This window comes from Oratosquilla oratoria, chromosome 8, assembly GCF_046742065.1.
Source record: "Oratosquilla oratoria isolate Oo_2021 chromosome 8, ASM4674206v1, whole genome shotgun sequence".
Taxonomy (NCBI): domain Eukaryota; kingdom Metazoa; phylum Arthropoda; class Malacostraca; order Stomatopoda; family Squillidae; genus Oratosquilla; species Oratosquilla oratoria.
In genome coordinates this window covers 51,697,274-51,716,638 of record NC_134784.1, presented here as the reverse complement: position 1 = coordinate 51,716,638, position 19,365 = coordinate 51,697,274, and the positions used below count along the sequence as shown (strand labels likewise).

General features: G+C 39.5%; 1 protein-coding gene and 1 pseudogene across 3 annotated transcripts in view; both read right to left on the bottom strand.

Moving 5' to 3' along the window:
* Positions 1 to 19,365, bottom strand: part of LOC143027714 (carbohydrate sulfotransferase 11-like) — a 150,776-nt gene that overhangs the window by 22,193 nt on the left and 109,218 nt on the right. For all 3 annotated transcript variants that reach the window (XM_076189182.1, XM_076189184.1, XM_076189183.1), the window contains exons 5-7: positions 17,503 to 17,723; positions 4,180 to 4,281; positions 621 to 855 (exon numbers count right to left, since the gene is read on the bottom strand). In XM_076189182.1, coding sequence (XP_076045297.1) covers positions 621 to 855; positions 4,180 to 4,281; positions 17,503 to 17,723 — 558 coding nt within the window. The remainder of the gene's footprint in view (positions 1 to 620; positions 856 to 4,179; positions 4,282 to 17,502; positions 17,724 to 19,365) is intronic.
* On the bottom strand, positions 7,749 to 8,386 carry LOC143027715 (uncharacterized; annotated as a pseudogene).

The window sequence follows — 19,365 nt, the reverse complement described above, 5'->3', positions numbered from 1 at the left end:
TGAGGAGGTAAGGCAGAGAACAGGACTGGAAAGGGAGCTGACAGATAGGGTTGAAGAAAAAATGCTGGGATGGATTGGGTCTATGGAAAGAATGAGTGAAGAAAGACTAGCAAAAAGAGTGTGAAAGGCAGCGGTGGATGGAGTGAAGTTGAGGAAAAGACTGAGAATGGGATGGATAGGGTAATGGGGAACTTGTGTTGAGCAAGGAAGGGAGAGGGCAGGAAATAGCCGAGAGTCAGGAATGGTAGCGTATGGATGCAAAATTTATGCAGCCCAAAGGGATTTCTCCTTGGCTATTCTATTTACTAATGAAGAGATGACTAGGGAGGGTTGCCATGTAAATGAAGCAGGGGAGATAAACCAACTCAGGCTATTGGGACCTGCTGTGGCTGTATGTGCTGTGTCTTGCTAAATTACTTTTAATCCAGGCAGTGGAAAGGGGGTAGGAATGGCCCTTCATCCACAAGGAGCTAAGAGATAATCTTTAAAAGGGAAATAAATGGGTGTTGGATGGGTGTGGGATGGGTGGAGGGTGGATGAAAGCCTTGGCTGGCTACCTCACTTGTGATAGGAAGAAGTCTTTTGGTATATAGATAGATAAATATTCAAAGATAAATTACCTTGGCATAAACATCAAAGTCTATTAAACATGGTGTGCAAAAAGTGTTCACAGGCACCCAGTGTTCATCAAGTGGATTGCCCTTGGCCGCTTCATCAAGTAGATACTGGACAAACTGGGGAAATGTTGGCACTGGTGTTCTTCCAGCTTTGGCCAGTGCAGTTGCACCACCATGATGCATGATGATATTCCTGGCCAAGACTGTGTAAAAACGTTTCCCACCCATGAGTTTATCCCTGTGAATTAAAATTTCAGTTATTAGTAAAACATGCATAATTACTCTTTACTCAGTTACCACAAAATTGACATCATAAGCTTCCAAACAGAAAAACTTACTGATTAAAGAGTTGTTATACTTTCATATGACACTTCAAAAGACAATACTGTAATGACTGAAGAGTAGATTTCATTTAGGGACTTCAGGCTTCAAACAAAATTTTCCCAAAATGTCTGATAGTGAAATGGGGAATGTATAAGAGGAATGAAAATAACTAAATAACTAAATGAAAATATAACAATGGCCATTACCCCCTAATAAGGATGGTGTGCCAAGTAAAAGCATGCACCCATCTTACAACACCCAAAACAAAATTTTCACCCCCTTTCATCTTAGGATCTTGTTAAGGGTCAACCCTATTCCCCACCACACTGCACAGTAATACATTGATACATTGTGCCTCTACAGCAGGGCCCCAACAACTACAGCTGGTTTATCCAAATCACTTCATTATATGGCAACACCCTAACCCTCATCCACTCAAAAAATTTATGGAGCACATAAGAAACACATCCCTTTGGGGCCCATGTCATTTCTTCTTCATCCATTTACAACCACTCTCCATTCACTCCTATCTTCTCCACTCTCTTCCTCACTTGACACATTCCTCTTGCATTCATTGATCCTTTTAACCTATTCATCAACCTCATTCTTGGTCTTCTTAAGTTCACTCCATCGATTTCTATTTCCTACACTTATTTTTGCTAGTTTTTCTTCACTCAATCTTTATGTCAAAACCATTCTTGGTCTTCTTAAGTTCACTCCATCGATTTCTATTTCCTACACTTATTTTTGCTAGTTTTTCTTCACTCAATCTTTATGTCAAAACCACTTCAACATTCTTTAAATCACCTTATCTGACAACACTTTTTCCACCCCTGTTCTCTACCACACCACCACATCTTTCATCTTATCCATCCTAGTAACACCTACCATACTTCTCAAACACTTCATCTCAAACACATTTAATCTCTTTCTGTCTCTCTCAAATTATATCATGCTTCATAAAGTACCATGAATACAACCACTGCTTCATACAACTTCTGTTTACATTCACCCTCAGATATCTTGTGTATTACTTTCCATCTCCCCCAAAACATTTACTTACCTACTTTACTCTACAACTATCACCAAAGCCATGACCAACTGGGTTGCATGAATGCAGGGATATTTCAAGTATGTATTGGTCAAAATTAGCCAGTTAGTTCCAAGAAAGTTTACCACATTGTCCAGATGTAGACAACTCCAGTTTCTCTGGAAGCATCCATGGATGAATTGCTATTTTCAGCAGCTTATTTTAGCATTCACCACACAGTATGCAGGTGAAACAGATTATTTCTGCATCTTCATCAATGATAAGCCAGGAAACTGCAGTTCCAGCAAGTTTTCATCTATTGTATACTGAAATGTACAAGGTGAAGTCATTCTACAGTGCTCGACAAAAATGTATGCCAGGCGGGCCAATCCTACATACATTTTTGTCAATTTTGGTATCACCCTCAAAGGAAGGTAATTTTTGCACCATTTTTTTATGCCAGCCTACATCACAGCAGCATCGGCAGAGCTTCTCTACCAGCTACAGATAAGAAGGCTCAGTGTTGACCTTGCCACTGTACAGAGAGGTTCTGTGCTGCAATTGCCCCACGTGACTCCACCTCCGTACCCATACTGCTGTCCCTTTTGACTCCCCCAGCTGTGTGAATGTGGGCAAAACTAAGGATTTGAGCTTTGAAACCACTGGCCAGATAATTGCACTAAAACAACCTGGTCACCAAAGGAAATAGCACAGCAGATAGGCGTGTGTGAGAGGAGTGTTAGAAACTGGGATGCCAGGTTTCATCAGGGTGATGGCAAGACCCCTCCTATGCAGCTAAAGAAGCCTGGGAGGTCTAAAAGAGTGATAAATGGACCTAGACAATTGTTAAACATGAACTTGAAATAAATCCATGTGTGACAGCAAGAAAACTCAAAGAAAACAAACTGGATTTGTTTAATGTTCATGTTTTACAATTGTCTAATACTCCTCTCATACATTTGCTGTGCTATTTCCATTGTTTGGTGACTGGATTATTTTAGTGCAATTATCTGGGCAATAGTTTCAGAGTTCAAATCCTTAGTTTTCCCCACATACACACAGCTGGGGGCATCAGAGGGGACAGCAGTGTGGGTACACAGGTGGAATCACTCGAGATAACTAAAGCACAGAACCTCTCCCTACAGTGGCAAGGCCAAGACTGAGTATTCTCATTTGTAGCTGGCATTGAAGCTCTGCCCACACTGCTGTGATGTAGGCTGGCATAGAAAATTGGTGTGAAAATTACTTTTCTTAGAGGGTGATACCAAAATTGACAAAATATGTATGCCAGGTTGGCCTGGCTGGTATACATTTTGTTTGTCAAGCAATGTAGAAGTTGCCGATGAAGACTGGCAGATATCATTACAGTACTAGGAAACTCAATACCAAGGAACAGCTGACGACTGACAGCAATTCTACAAGTTAATGATAGCATTGCATTTCACTTATTTTGTTGCTCTTCCTAGGTGGCCATCACTGAGTAAATTGAAGTACTCAAGAAATAACTGGATCTTTTGTTGATTCACAAGCAAAGGAGTTATTGTCAGAAGAGTGACTGTTGTTGGGTGTCTACAATGGCACAGACTACCAATGACTCATTGTCACTTTCTTCCCTATTGAATTGTGAATCATTGTTAGCAGGCAGACAGCTCAGTGAATCAGTGTTAGCATAGTAAGCTCTCTTCCGGAATTTGGCCTGATGGTCGAATTGGCTCAGCAATAGAGCCCAGAATGTCAGTCTGTCAGGAGCTAGGATCATAGTTGGTTTTCCTGGTTTGAACCTTGCAATTAGTGGCCTGTGATCCATATCCAATGTAAATAGTCATCCATAGACATATTAGTCATATTTCTTCAGCTCAAAAAAGATAACTAGTTCTTCCTTCTGAGTCTGGCTAGCAATTCAACAAGTCTAGAGAGTTGATGTGGCTGCTCCTAGCTGAGGTTATATAGTAAAAGCTCAAGGCAGTCCCTGTCCCAATGCCTTCTCAAATTTAATAATATCAGGAGAGGATGGAGGACTGAGGGTCTGACCAGGGGTCTGTAGGGTAGGGGTCATCTCTGCCCCAGGAACGAGAACAAAAACAAGAACAAAAATAAAAACTCCTTATTTACACCACATTGGTCCATCCTATGCTAAGGAAACCCATCTGGTATCTACCTAATTGTAATATACGTACAAGATTTTTTTTTTAATAAGAGTATTCATACCTAAATGCAGACACAAGACGGTGAAGTGGATGACGAGTTATCAAAAAGAACAATGTCCTGTTTTCGGAATTCTTTATTCTATCCAGCTCAGCAACTGATAGTCTGTAAGAAAATATGAAATTAAAAGTCACAATGATAATAATAATTTCATCATACCCCTATTCTTGTCTCATGTGTATTTTCTTCAGAATGAACAATGTCTGAAGACCAAATATCCTTTAATTTCTCTGAATTTTCATTTAATTTTACTTTAATAAAGTCTCAAAAAAGAAAATCATAATCCTTGAATTTAAATATCATATAATGACTTATTTTTATGAAAAATGAATGAGCTTCATACTAATCATTTGATGTTAATGATTATTTTTCATCCAACCAGATTGTTGTGAAAAATACACAGACCTTATTACAAGGCTTTATTCAACATAAAATCTATACCCTTCTCTGAAAACTGAGAAGAGAAGAAATGGTATAGGAATATCAAACACAAAACATAAATATAAACACACAAATCTGACATAATATAAACAAACAACAGTATTTTATGCACATATACAGTTCACAGTGTTGCCAGATCAATGATTACAATGCAGTACTACCATAACATTCTCCCTCTACCTAAAAAAAAATCTAGTACAGTCATTACAGATCAAGGCAGTTAGGTGGGTGACGTATACAACCAGACCTTTGTTGTGCAGGAGCCTCCTCACCAGGTTGGGCAAGGCCTGGAGGTCTTGAAGTATCATGTGGAGCTGTGTCGCCCATTTCAGTAGGAGTAACATTAATTGGCTCCCTTGGGGAGGCAGGGACATTTTCTACAGCATCCACAGGGGTATCTTGGGATCCTTCATTAACAGGGGTCTCAACTGGGGCTAAGTGCCAAGTGGATACTGTAGTCTCTTCACCTCTTTGGTTGCAAATGTGGGCATAATGCAGATTCGCCTGAAGGAGCTCCACTTCTTCAGCAAAGTGTGTCTTGCTCATCCGAACATGACACTTCAGGAGAACTGGTCCAGGATGACATAACCAAGAGGGCACTGAAGCTCCAGTAGAGGAGCGACATGAATAGTTCAGCAGCCTCTTGTGTGGGGTAGCATTCGTAGTCGTGCATAATAACGAACAAATGGAATGAAGAGCATCAGGTAGAACGGATTACCAATATTGAGTAGGTAGACCACGGGACTTGAGAGCCGTTGTAATTGCTTTCCATATTGTACCATTAAACCGCTCCACTTGGCCATTTCCTTGGGGGTTGTAGCTTGTGGTTCTGCTGCAGGAAATTCCTTTACTAATCAAAAACTCTTGCAGTTCTTTGCTCAGGAAAGAATGATCCCCTGTCTGAGTGAATGTAGGCAGGCATGCCAAAAATAGAAAACAACTGAGAAAGATAGCTAATTACGGTCGAAGTAGTCATATTTGCACAAGGTACAAAAGGAAATCTAAAGTATTCATCTACAATGTTAAGGAAATATCGATTTCTGTCAGTACTGGGCAAAGGTCCTTTGAAATCTATATTCAATCACTCAAAAGGCTGAGTAGCTTTTATGAGATGAGTCCTTTCTGGCTGATGAAAGTTTGGTTTAACTTCTGCATATACTTTACATGATCTAGTCACCTGTTGCACATCTTCCACTGAGTAGGGCATATTCTTAGACTTAACAAAATGGTACAGCGGGTGACCCCAGAATGACACAAAGCTTTGTGGAGTGTTACTAGAGATTCCTGTCCATCACATGCTGCCCCACAGTGGGACCTAGAGAATATATCAGGGGAAACATTTTCTGGACCAGGTTGATACATAATCTCAAAGTCATAGCAAGATAGTTCCATTCACCAATGTAATATCTTATCATTCTTTATCTTACTCTTATGCTCCTTTTCAAACATAAACCTCACAGATTACTGGTCAGTCCTTATAGTGAAACTCCTGCCCATCAGGTAATGCCTCCAATGGCAAACTGCTTCAATGATGGCCTGGGTTTCTTTTTCTATAGAAGCATAGCACTTCTCTGGTCCTTGCAGTGTTCTTGAAAAGAAAGCTACTGGACATCCATCCTGGGAGAGAACTGCTGCAATGGCAAATTCTGAAGCATCAGTTTCTACTTCAAACGGCTGTGACTCATCGATTGCTTGAACTACTGAATTTTCAATGTCCTGCTTGAGAGTGTTAAAGGCCGCTTCTGCTTCCTTGGTCACAGGGAATACAGTGGTGGTGCTCAGGGGGTGGATTTTGCTCGAATAGTCATATATCCAGTGTGAGTAGTATGCAAAAAGGCCCAGGGTTCAGTGGAGTGACTTCTTGTCTTGAGGCACTGCCAATTCCCATAGGGGTTGAAGTCGTTCAGGGTCTGGATGTTTTTCACCACCTACCACATAACCGAGAATGCTAAGTCGTTTTGTTGAAAATGTACACTTTTCCTTATTGTAACTTATGTTTTTCTTCTTGGCAGCCTCCAGGAACTTAATGAAGTTAGCATCATGCTCCTCCTGTGTCATGCCACAAATGGTCACATCATCCAAGTATGCAAAGTTCCAGGGAGTTGTTCCTCTTGAATAAATGAATTCATGATCCACTGGAAGCAGGCTACTCCATTGGTGATCCAAAAAAGGAATACGAGTAAACTAGTACAGGCCACCACCAGCCTCAAATGCTGTGTAAGGTTTATCCTTTTCTCTAATGGGAACTTGATGATAGGCACTTTGTAAATCAATAGTGCTGAAAACTCTGTACCGAGCAATTTTATTCACTGCATCATCGATACGAGGTAGGGGGTAGTTATCAAGCAATGTGAATTTATAGTCTCTGTGTAGTCAATGAACAGTCGCCACTTTCTGAGTGCATCTTTGACAACAACAACTTGTGCACGCCAGGGAAAATTACTAGGTTCTATTATACCCTCCTTCAGCAATCTCTGAATTTCTTTCTCGACAAACATCCGGTCCTTATGTGAATAGCTGCGTGACATTGCTGATATAGGATAGCAATCAGCTGTAAGGTTAGCAAACAGCTTTGGTGGGTCCACCTTTATGGTAATAAGTCCACAAATGACAAGAGGAGGTAGGTCTCCTCCATACCTCAGGGAAACACTATCATGCATCTTCTGGAAGTCTTGACAGAGAATGACATCTGAGCACAGTTGTGGCAAAACCATTAAACACATACCTTTATAATCCTGGCCATTAACTCTGAGGTCCACTTGGCAAAACCCTGATGTCTGAGTAGAGATGGATGTTGATGCCATAGACACTGCACCCGATGAGTGATGGATGATCAAGGAGTGGTGCTTAACTAGGTCTGGGTAAATGAAACACTCACAGCTGCCTCTGTCAAGAAGTCCATTCACCTCTGATCCATTGATAAAGACTTTTACAACTGCCTTTGAGAGTGAACTTGGGGTAGCTGCAGAAGTAACTGTTGCTAGTGTTGCATAGTTACTGGAGTCTATATGTGCATTAGCTGTTGTTGATGGTTTGGCTCTGCACACTTTGGCAAAGTGACCTTTCTTCTGACATTTATGGCACACTGCTTCACATGCGGGACACCTTGAGCAAGGATGCCGTGAAAGTCCTCAGAAGAAACACTTAGCACCTACAGCAGCAGCCACAGGGGCAGGCTCAACAGTAACTTCTCGGCTGGTACTTGGGTCAGGAGTTGCAGCACTTACCACTTGAGATGGCCGAGTACCGTACATTTCAGAATTCCTTTGAGCTGAATCCAAAGCTCTTGCTTGATCAAACATAGTGGATAGGTCCAGAGTTTTATTCTCCAGGAGGTGTTGCCTTATTGCTGGTGACTGCAGCCCACTTATAAAGGTGTCTTGGATGGACTCTTCACAATATTGAACAGTTGTTACAGCCTAGAAATTACAATCCTTAATCAGAATTTTCAAGGCTTGAAGGTACTCATCTAAGGATTCACCAGCCTGCTGGCGGTGAGTTCCAAGGTGGTGGCATGCAAAAACTTCATTTGTGGGCTTTACATACTGTGACTAAGATTTTGATAGCACTATCATAGGTGGTACATTAAAAAATTGTCTCAGATTTTTGGTGACACAAAGTTGGTAAGTAAACCCAGTTTGTCAATGTTTTCCTGAGGTAGGGCACTCAAGAAGTTTTCAAATGTCTTGAACCAATGTTTCCATTCCTGGGCAGCTGTTGACAAAGATGGGTCACAATCTAGCCTCTCTGGTTTAAGTAAGCATTCCATATGCATATATATGAGAGGTCATATATTTTTTTCAAGCGGTGGTGTTTACAAGCGCTCTATATTTTCTAAGTTAATCAGCTTCAATTTGATAGATATCAATCGTAGATCACTAAATTTCGATCGATAAAGTGTCAGTGAAGTGATTGGAAAAGAGTGAAACGTGATATTTTTTGTCTACAAACAACATAAAGGCGAAAAATAACGGAACCATCAAGTATCACCAAAATGGCCGCCATTGACGTCACACCAAAACAAGCCCAGAATGATGCTTGCGCCACATGTGGCGGAGATGACGAAATTGAGTACACCATAAGATGCAATAATTGTGGAGGCTGGATTCACTATCTATGTACTAGTCTTCCACTGTATCAAATTATATGGTTTATAAAAACTAATAGGGTATTTATGTGTGAGAGTTGCTATATTTCCAAATACGAAGGGGACAATACGACAATTACGGAGGAGAAACAAGCCAGAGACGCTATAAATAGACAATCTAAAACTCCAAGATCCCCTAAAACTAAATCCATAAGCCACCACTCCCTACAAATAGCACAGGAAGCAGTGGAATGGCAGTCACAGAAGACAGAGAGGGGCACAAAGGCTGCAAGTTCACCTACATCAGAAAATGAACTTACACAGGCAGACAAACTCTCTCCTGTCCCTGAGGCTAGTACACCAAACACACAACCAGAAGAAAATACCGCACATAACACATTAACACAAAAACTCAACTCAAATGGGGCAATACCAAAGCAGAGCAGCCATAACAATATTGGAGCAAAGCCCAAAGTTCCAGGAAAAGATCAGGCTGAACCTAATAATAAAAACACAAGCATTGCACAGACTGCAGACTACAAGAGGGAGAAGAGGGACTCACCTGGTACATCGACTGTATCTGTTCAGTCTAGTACAGGGCCAGTGAACCCCCAAACAAAGACGAAGCCGAAAGCATGCAAATACTACCTAAGGAATGATTGTAAATATGGTATAGTGGGCAATGGATGCAAAGAATCACATCCAAAAATCTGCCAAAAGTTCATGAGGCATGGGCTAGACAAGAGGTCCGGATGCACCTTGGGATGGAAATGTGGTAACTACCACCCCTTTGTATGCAGACGCTCGCTGCACAAGGGAGCATGCCACCAGAAGAACTGCAGATTCCCTCACATAAAGGGAACACAGACCCAGAGATCACAAGAAACGGATAACGACCACTCCCAACCAAATACAGCTCTGGGTACATACACACCTAACAAACCTACCACACCACAACCACCAACTACCCCAAGCACGCCTAGCACTGTTACCGATAAAGGACAGAACAACATCACCCAAGCCGCAACACCATCCACGACAGATCAGAGTGCTATTTTAGAACGACTCTTGGAACGGATGATAGCGCTAGAAAAGCAGTCACAATTAATAATGACAAGGCTACTAGCCTATACGGACGAACACGAACGGAAGCCGTTGGGGAGGTGGAGTTGCCACTAAATTGTTTCTTTGTGGGTAACATAAGAAGGCTTTACCCACAAAGCAACCAGTGCAAAGTGCCAATGCTCGAAGAGTTAGCAGCAGATGATAACACTATCTTTATTGCCCTTACTGAGACCCACCTCAACGATGCTATCCTAGATGCAGAAATTAACATCCAGAATTTCACACTGTTCAGAGCCGATAGGGTAGATGGAAGTCACGGAGGGGTAGCACTATACATACGGGAGGACTTAGCAGCAAACACGGAGGTTTTTACTGCTTTCTCAAACAACACTACAGAATTACTAGCTGTATATGTAAAGAAGCTGGACCTACTCATTGCAACCCTGTATCGACCCCCAAACACCACAGAGGAATTGTTCAGAGAAGTCTCAGGGAAATTACAATCACTTTTTAACCACCTACCATCCCCCTACACCGAGGTCATACTTACTGGTGATCTAAACTTGCCAATAATAACCTGGCCCTCTAGGACAATACGAGGAGGAACATCAAGTGAACAGAGGCAAGCAATGGAGTTGATCAGCCTAGCGGATCTAGCCTATCTCCAACAATTCATAGAGGATCCAACAAGAGGCAACAACATTCTTGACCTATTATTCAGCAATAACTACGACCTGGTGCACTCATATGAAGTTACCAGGACATCAATGTCTGACCATGGCCTCATTAAAGTCATGACAACACATTTCACTACACAACAATTAACTCAACAAAAGGCACACTTCCCTGGCTTCTCTCTACATGACCTGAACTTCTTCAGCAAAGATATTGAGTGGGATGGGATTAGAAGGGAATTAGGCCAATCCGACTGGGTAACTCTCTTCCAAGATAAAGACTCTGAAGGAGCCCTAGACATCTTTCAGAGCAGATGCCTTGAAATCTGCAAAACTATGGTGCCTCCAAAATCAACAATCACCAAGAAACAGAGAAAAATTATCCCAAGAGATAGGAAAAACCTAATGAAGAGGAGAACAAAATTAAGAGTCAAACTACAAAAGACCAACCATCTACCATCCACCACCAACATCCAAAACGAACTGGAAGAAATTGAGAGGAAACTCATCCAGTCCCACAAAGACCAGAGGGCCCAAGAAGAATTAAGAGCCATCTCAAATATCCAAATGAACAGCAAGTTCTTTTACGCCTATGCCAATAAGAAACTAAAAAATACACCATCCATAGGACCACTTATAGATCCAGCTGGGGAACTCGAGAGCGACCCAACTAAAATGGCAGAGTTGCTCAGACTGCAATACGAAAGGGTGTTTAGTGAACCAAAGGACCATATGAAGGTAATGGATCCACATACCTTCTTCAACGAACACCAGGTGACGCCACACCAACTATCGTCAGTAGAGATTTCCACAGAGGAGATAATAGTGGCCATCAACGAGATTGCACCAAATGCAGCAGCAGGACCAGATGGGTTCCATGCCCAACTGCTAAAAAACTGCAAACACCAGCTAGCAGTACCCCTGAAACTGTTATGGGAAATGTCCCTACAAACAGGACATGTACCACGAACCCTCAAAAATGGCACAATCACCCCTATACACAAAGGGGGTAGTAAAGGCATTGCCAAGAATTACAGGCCAGTGGTATTAACATCCCATTTAATTTAAATTATGGAAAGGGTAGTGCGGAAAGCCATCGTTGAATATCTGGAAACCATAGAGGCATTCAACAATGGCCAACATGGATTCAGACAAGGACGCTCATGCCTCTCTCAACTACTTGCCCATTATGATAAAATACTAGATGACACCAAAGATGGGGACAACGTTGACGTCATATACCTTGATTTTGCAAAAGCATTCGATAAGGTGGACCATGGGATCCTTTTGCACAAAATGCGAGCACTTGGTATATGCGGAGCCCTAGGCAAATGGCTCCACAGCTTCCTATCCGATAGGATACAGCGAGTGAATGTACAGGGTACTTCTTCACAGGCAAGCAGGGTTGTTAGCGGTGTTCCCCAAGGTACTGTACTGGGTCCCCTACTGTTCCTCATCATGATAGGGGACATAGACAGGGACCTTAAACACTCTACAGCGACATCCTTCGCCGATGACACGCGAATCGAACTGAAGATACGTACACGACAAGATGCCGATAACCTACAACAAGACCTCAATGAAATTCTGAGGTGGGCAGAGGTGAACAACATGGCACTGAACGGGGAAAAGTTCGAACTTCTACGCTATGGTCGCCATCTGGATCTAAAGATCTCAACACACTACTACTGTGGCCAGCAAGAGATCATTGCAAAAGACGTAGTGAAAGATCTGGGAGTGAGCATGAGCAGTGATGCCTCCTTCTCCCATCACTTAAGCCAAGCAACGTCAAAAGCAAGGCATCTAGCAGGGTGGATACTACGTACCTTCCAGACAAGAAGTCCAAGATGTATGCTGACCCTGTGGAAATCATTAGTCCTACCACACCAAGAATACTGCTGCCAGCTCTGGTCTCCCCAGAAAGTATCAGAAATCATGGAGATCAAAGGGCCCCAAAGGACCTTCACCAACAAAATACATGGGCTCCAGGAACTGAACTACTGGGAGAGACTGAAGGAGTTGCAGTTGTTTCCTCTTCAACGGCACAGGGAACGCTACATCATCATCTACATCTGGAAGGTGTTAGAAAAGAAGGTGCCCAACACCGGTATACAAGTATCAGTCCACCAAAGAAGAGGGAGGCTATGTTATGTGAGGACCACTCCCGGATCAACACTAAACATCAAGTCCAGAATTCATAACAGCTTCTCGTTCAGTGGACCAAGATTGTTCAACTGCATCCCGCCTCAACTGAGAAACATGACAGGGGTGTCCCCAGACACCTTCAAAAAACATCTGGATATATGGTTGGCCAAAATACCAGACCAACCACCAACACCAGGATACACCAGCCCCAACGCCAATCGACTGACCGATTGGACAACTGATGTGAGGGAGCTACCTGGTCACAGTGGGACTCCAGTCTAGCTGCGTCGATCACCAACAGAAATCTTCTAAGTGTATATTGTATCCTCTGTTTACCAGTGGTGTAGTAGCCCTCGAGTCAACTCCAGTACCACACAATAAGAATTTTATGTTGAATAAATTGTTGTGAAAAATACAGACCTTATTACAAGGCTTTATTCAACAAAATCTATACCATTCTCTGAAAACAGAGAGAGAAGAAATGGTATAGGAATATCAAACACAAAACATAAATGTAAACACACAAACCTGACATAAACAGTATTCTATGCACATATACATATACAACCCATATACATATAACTCATAACAATATAATACTGATGTTACAAACATATAGAATTGTTAATACACACCTTTACAAGGAGAACACTGGCTGAATACTGACAGCTGGAAAACAACATGGCTGCCATTTAAATCCTTCCTACACAGTGTTGCCAGATCAATGATTACAGTACACAGTGTTGCCAGATCAATGATTACAGTACACAGTGTTGCCAGATCAATGATTACAGTAGTGTTGCCAGATCAATGATTACAATGCAGTACTACCATAACAGATTTTTACTCCTGGTCTGATTTTCTTACACTTAGCACCTTGTTTCTTGGCTGTGAGTTGCATTAACCTATGACTACTGTTTGTTGCATAGTTTTATTATTTTTAATATATATATTTTTTCAAGAATATATATATATATATATACATATATATACACTGATAAGACCAAAATTTGAGTATGCTGCAACACTATGGACACCAAGTACTAAAAAGAAAAGAAATTAGAAAGAATACAAAGAGCAACAACAAAGTTGGCACCAACTCTCTCCAAATTGACATACAAAGACTGTCCAAATTGGAACTACCTACTCTGGAACAAAGAAGAGAAAGAGGATATCTACTGACTATAGAATCATGAAAGGAATGGAAATCCTAGACATAGATGATTTATTAAAATGGGACAATGGAAAAACAAGAGGACATGAAAAGAAACTCAAAAAGGATAACTATAGAAGAGATCTGAAAAAAAAGGCTTCCTACATGGAGTGGTGGATACCTGGAATAAATTAGATAAGGAAACAGTGTGTACAAACACTATTAAAGATTAACCCCTTCCATATGGTGCCGCACACGTAGGCGTCATTGGGAGCGAGTGTATTCGCGAGGCTGCCATATCGGCGTCTTGATTATATTTATTGTAGTCGCCCCTCCATAATGACATTCTTTCTAATTCTTTTGTAATCGCATTTTCTATGGTTATCAAAATTCACGGGTGAAGAGAGAACGATCGATATAAGCGGTGACTATATTTTATGATGCGAGTATTATTACGACACGTCGTACGGCTGGCATTGGCTGCTGCCACCGAGATCTAAGTCCATGACGCCTACGTGTGCGGCACCGTATGGAAGGGGTTAAGAACAAACTTGATGCTGAAAGATACAAAGACGGGTCACCTTGACCATAGCTCCCTTCCCATATAATACAACTAGGTAAATACACACGTGTGAATTGTGGAGACTAAATTAAAGGGTCCACTACCACCAAATAGTGTTGGACATAGGTTATACAATTATTGGATTAAAAACTGAAATGAGAAACAAGAAGGAGGAATCATGTTTTTGGCCAAGAAAAACTTAAACGTGATGAATGTTACAGAAGGTAAAAACAGTGTGGAAATGATCATGATAAAAATTGGAGACAGCGACTTGAAAGGTAGAAAATTTATGGTGATTTATGTCACCCCAAAAATGGGCGCTTGGAAAGAGGGCGAGCATGCAAAAATGTTAGAAGATACAAGGCATTCATTAATCGAGATGCTGAAGTATGGAGGTAACCTGGTACTTATGGGAGATTTTAACTGCAAAGAAATCTGTTAGGAAGAGATGACAGTGCAATGCAGAGAGAATCTATGGGGAAATGTATTATTTGACATGACTATAGAACATACAATGACACAATGGGTAAAAGAAAATACCAGATATAAAAGTAATGAAGAACCATCAAGACTAGACTTAACATTTACAATAGAACCTGAAATAGTGGATAAAATTGAATACAAGACACCATTTGGAAAAAGTGATCACATACTAATATAGGTTGAACTAAAGGAGAAAATATAGAGAAACGAGAAATACAGAAAAGACTGATGCACAACAAAATGGACTTTGGGAAACTTAAGAAATTCTTTCAAATTGCAAATTGGGAAAACTTTTTCATAAAAGAGACACAAGTGGAAGATAAATGGATGATTTTAATGAAAATATCAAATGAAGGAGTGAATAAATACGTACCAAGACACAAACAGGAAAAGTTGTACATTAAGTGCTAGTTCAACTGAAGATGCAGTGAGGGGAAAGAAGAGATAAAACTTGGAAAAGAAGGGAAAAAAAGAAAAAACCAGGAAAATGGCAAATATATATCAACCATACAAATATGTAAAAGTGCACAGAGAAGAAAAAAGAAACTACAAAAAATACATCATAAAGATCAACTCAAACTGTTCTATAGATACGTGAATGGTAAACTAAAAAACAAACAAGAAATGGTAAAACTACGCCACTGAATATAGAATATACAGAAGATTTAGAAATGGATGAAGTCATGAACAACCACTTCAAGCCAGTTTTCACAAGTGCAGCATTGGGATGAAGGAAATGAAGTATAATCACCATCCATGAGGGAAATAGCAATAACACAAAAAGAAATAATGGATCAACTAACGAACCTTGATGCCTGGAACTCACATGGCCCAGACGTAATTGCAAATTGGATACTAAAAGAATGTAAAGAAGAATTAATGGACAAAATATATAACATAAGTTGCTCACTCAAAGAAGGAAAAATACCAGAGGACTGGAAACATGCCACTATTGTACCAATATATATAGGAGGAAACAAAGAACCAAAAAATTACAGGCTGGTCTCCCTTACAAGCACTGTAGCCAAAATTTGTGAAAAAAATTTATGAAAAATAGATGGATAAAACACCCCAAAAAAAAAAAAAAAAAAATTATATATATATATATATATATTATATATATATATATATATATATTTATATATAAAAATATATATAAAAATATATAGAGTTTATTATATATATATATATATATATATATATATATATATATATATATAATAAACCCGAGATAATTTGGATTCAGACAGGGAAGATCATGTGCCAAACTTAATCTGTTTCTACTCAAGACTAATAGAATACAAGAAAGTGATGGATGGGCTGATTGTGCTTTCCTAGACTTACAAAAAATCTTCAACAAAGTACCACACAAAAAATTATTAAAAATGATTATAAAAACATACGAGAATACAAGGTAAATTACTAAACTGGATGGAGGATTTCTTGCATGGCAGAAAGATGAGAGTAGTGCTCAGAAAAAAGAATTCAACTTGGGAGGAGGCGATTAGCAGAGTTCCACAAGGCTCCAATAATGTTTGCTATTTATGTGAACGACATGGATGAAGATGTGGATTGTTACATGACCTTCTTTGCAGATGATGCTTTTTAGCAGAGGAAAGTGAATACTGAAACAGATTGTGAATCACTACAGAGGGACCTATACAAGATTTGGAAATGGAGTCAAAAGTGAGAAGTAGACTTCAACAAAGAAATGTAACATGATGGAGTTTGGAAAATAAAAAGGAACATCATGACAATATATAATTGGAACAAAGGAAGTAAAGAAAGTGGGATCTGAAAAAGACCTGGGAGTAATTATCTCAAATGACCTGTCCCCTCATAAACAGATAAACAAAATTGTTGGAGAATCTTACAGCTTGCTAAGAGCAATAAAGGTGGCTTTTACTTATTTAGATGAATAAATGATTAAAAAAATACTAGTCACACTAATAATGCCTAGACTGGAGTATGCTGCTACACTATGGTCACTCAGTACAAAGAAGAATATAAAGAAAATTGAATGAATCCAGAGAGTAACCATGAAAATGGCTCCAACACTTTCAAACCTGTCACATGAGGAGAGACTGGCTAAATTGAAATTACCAACTTTGGAACAAAGAAGAGAAAGAGGTGACCTGCTGACCATTTACAGAATCATGAAAGGCATAGAAGTCCTTGATAGACAGAACTTATTATATTGGGATAAGAGAAATACAAGGGAACATAGACTCAAAAAGGACAGTTATAGAAGAGACCAAAAAAAAAAAATAATAATGATAATAATAATAATAATAATAATAATAATAATAATAATCCACACAGAGTGGATATCTGGAACAAACTGGATAAAACAATAGTGTATGCAAAAACTATACACAAATTTAAGAGCAAACTAGACACTGCGAGATACAAAGATGGGACACCATAAGCATAGCTCCCCTTCCCGTAAAATACAACTAGGTAAATACATATATACCTGCATACACACACACACACTAAATATATTATATATATATATATGTATATATATATATATATATATATTACAAATTATATGTAGTCAATTATTATACTAAAATTCATTACAATTCTAATGTATAAATAACAGAATACAGCTCAATAGTATGAACAAACAATTAATACTGTTTGACTTCAAGGCAACTTTTATTCATTGCTTTTATCCCACTCTTAAGATAAATTCAACAGCTAACCCTACCTTGGATATCTCTTTCTTGCCAAAGATATGGGTGTATCTTTAGAAGCCAGTAGCTGTTTTTCAGTATAGCCAGCCATGATGTTGAAGTTGTACATCCATGATGAAGAGGCTGCCTTGAAAACATTACACCATCCTAGTTTGTACTCGTGATTTACAAGAACCTCCCAGGCATTGGGCTGGTTTTCCTTAGTCCTTTTGTTGAAACCATATTTCTTGCACACCTGAAGAGATTAATGGAAGATAGAAGGCACAAATTGACATATCTCCATTGATTACAATGGCGAATATCTTTTTTTCATATTTGTTTAGTTGCGATCTCAACTCCCTTTAATACGGTGTTGAATGTATGGTGACATGAAGTCAATACTTTGGTAAACATTTTGGACAACACAATGGAGACAATAATCCGACATACTTTAATTATGTATAAATTCTCTACTAATTACGGAATGACAGGACTTTATAATTGCTGTTCCTGGTACTTATGGGAGACTTTAACTGCAAAGAAATTTGTTGGGAAGAGATGACAGTGAAAGGTTTAGAGGATCTATGGGAAAATATATTGACATGACTATAGAATATACAATGACACAATGGGTAAAAGAAAATACCAGAGAAACAATGAAGAACCATCGAGACTAGATTTAATATCTACATCAGAATCTGAAATTGTGGATAAAATTGAATACAAGACACTATTTGGGAAGTGATCACATATCAATAGAATTTGAACTAAAGGAGGAAACATAGAGAGAAATGAAAAATACAGAAAATGAAGACTGATGTATAACACAATGGACTTTGGAAAACTTAATAATAAAAAAAAAAAAAATGCGAGTTGGGAAAAACTCTACAATGAAGAGACAAGTGAAATAAAAATGTACGATTTTGATGGAAATTTATAATGAAAGAGTGGATAAATATGTTCCAAGACAGAGACAGGAAAGATGTATATCAAGTGCTGGTTAAATAGAAGGTGCAGTGAGGCAAATGAGGGTAGTGCTCAGAGAAAAGAGTTTAACTTGGGAAGAGGTGATCAGTGGAGTTCCACAGGGAGTATTGGCTCCAATAATGTTTGCTATTTATGTGAATGACATGGATGAAGATGTGGAATGTTACATAAGCTTCTTTGCAGATGATGCAAAATTGCTGAGGAAAGTAAATACTGAAAAGAATTGTGCATCACTGCAGAGAGATCTGAACAAAGTTTGGAAATGGAGTCAGAAGTGGGAAGTGGATTTCAACATCAAGAAATGTAGCATAATGGAATTTGGAAAAAGTATATAAAAAAATATCAGGACACTTAAAATCAGTACAAAGGAAGTAAAGTGGAATCTGAAAAAGACCTGGGAGTAATCATCACAAATGACATGTATCTTAATGAACATATATACAAAATTGTTGGAGAATCCTACAATTTGCTAAGATCAATAAAGGTGGCTTTTACGAGTACCTACTTGGATGAAGAAATGGTGAAGAAAATACTAATAACACTGATAAGGCCAAGATTGGAGTACGCTGTGACATTATGGTCACCCAGTACCAAAATGAATATAAAGAAAATTGAAAGAATTGGAAAGAAATTAAGAGAGGAAGAGGAGGTGAATCAAGTAGAGAAGAAAAGGTAAAAGGTGCAGATGGAGAGATGATAATGGAAGAGAAGGCAGTAAGGGGAAGATGGGCAGAATATTTTAGGGAGTTGCTAAATGTGAAGGAGGATAGGGAGGGAAAGATAGATGCAGTGGGAAATGCTAAGAAAATGACTGTGATGAGTGAGGAAAATGGAGGAGAAATAAGGAAGGATGAAGTGAAGGCAGTTGTTAAGATGATGAAAGTAGGTAAGGCACCTGGTCTGGATGGATG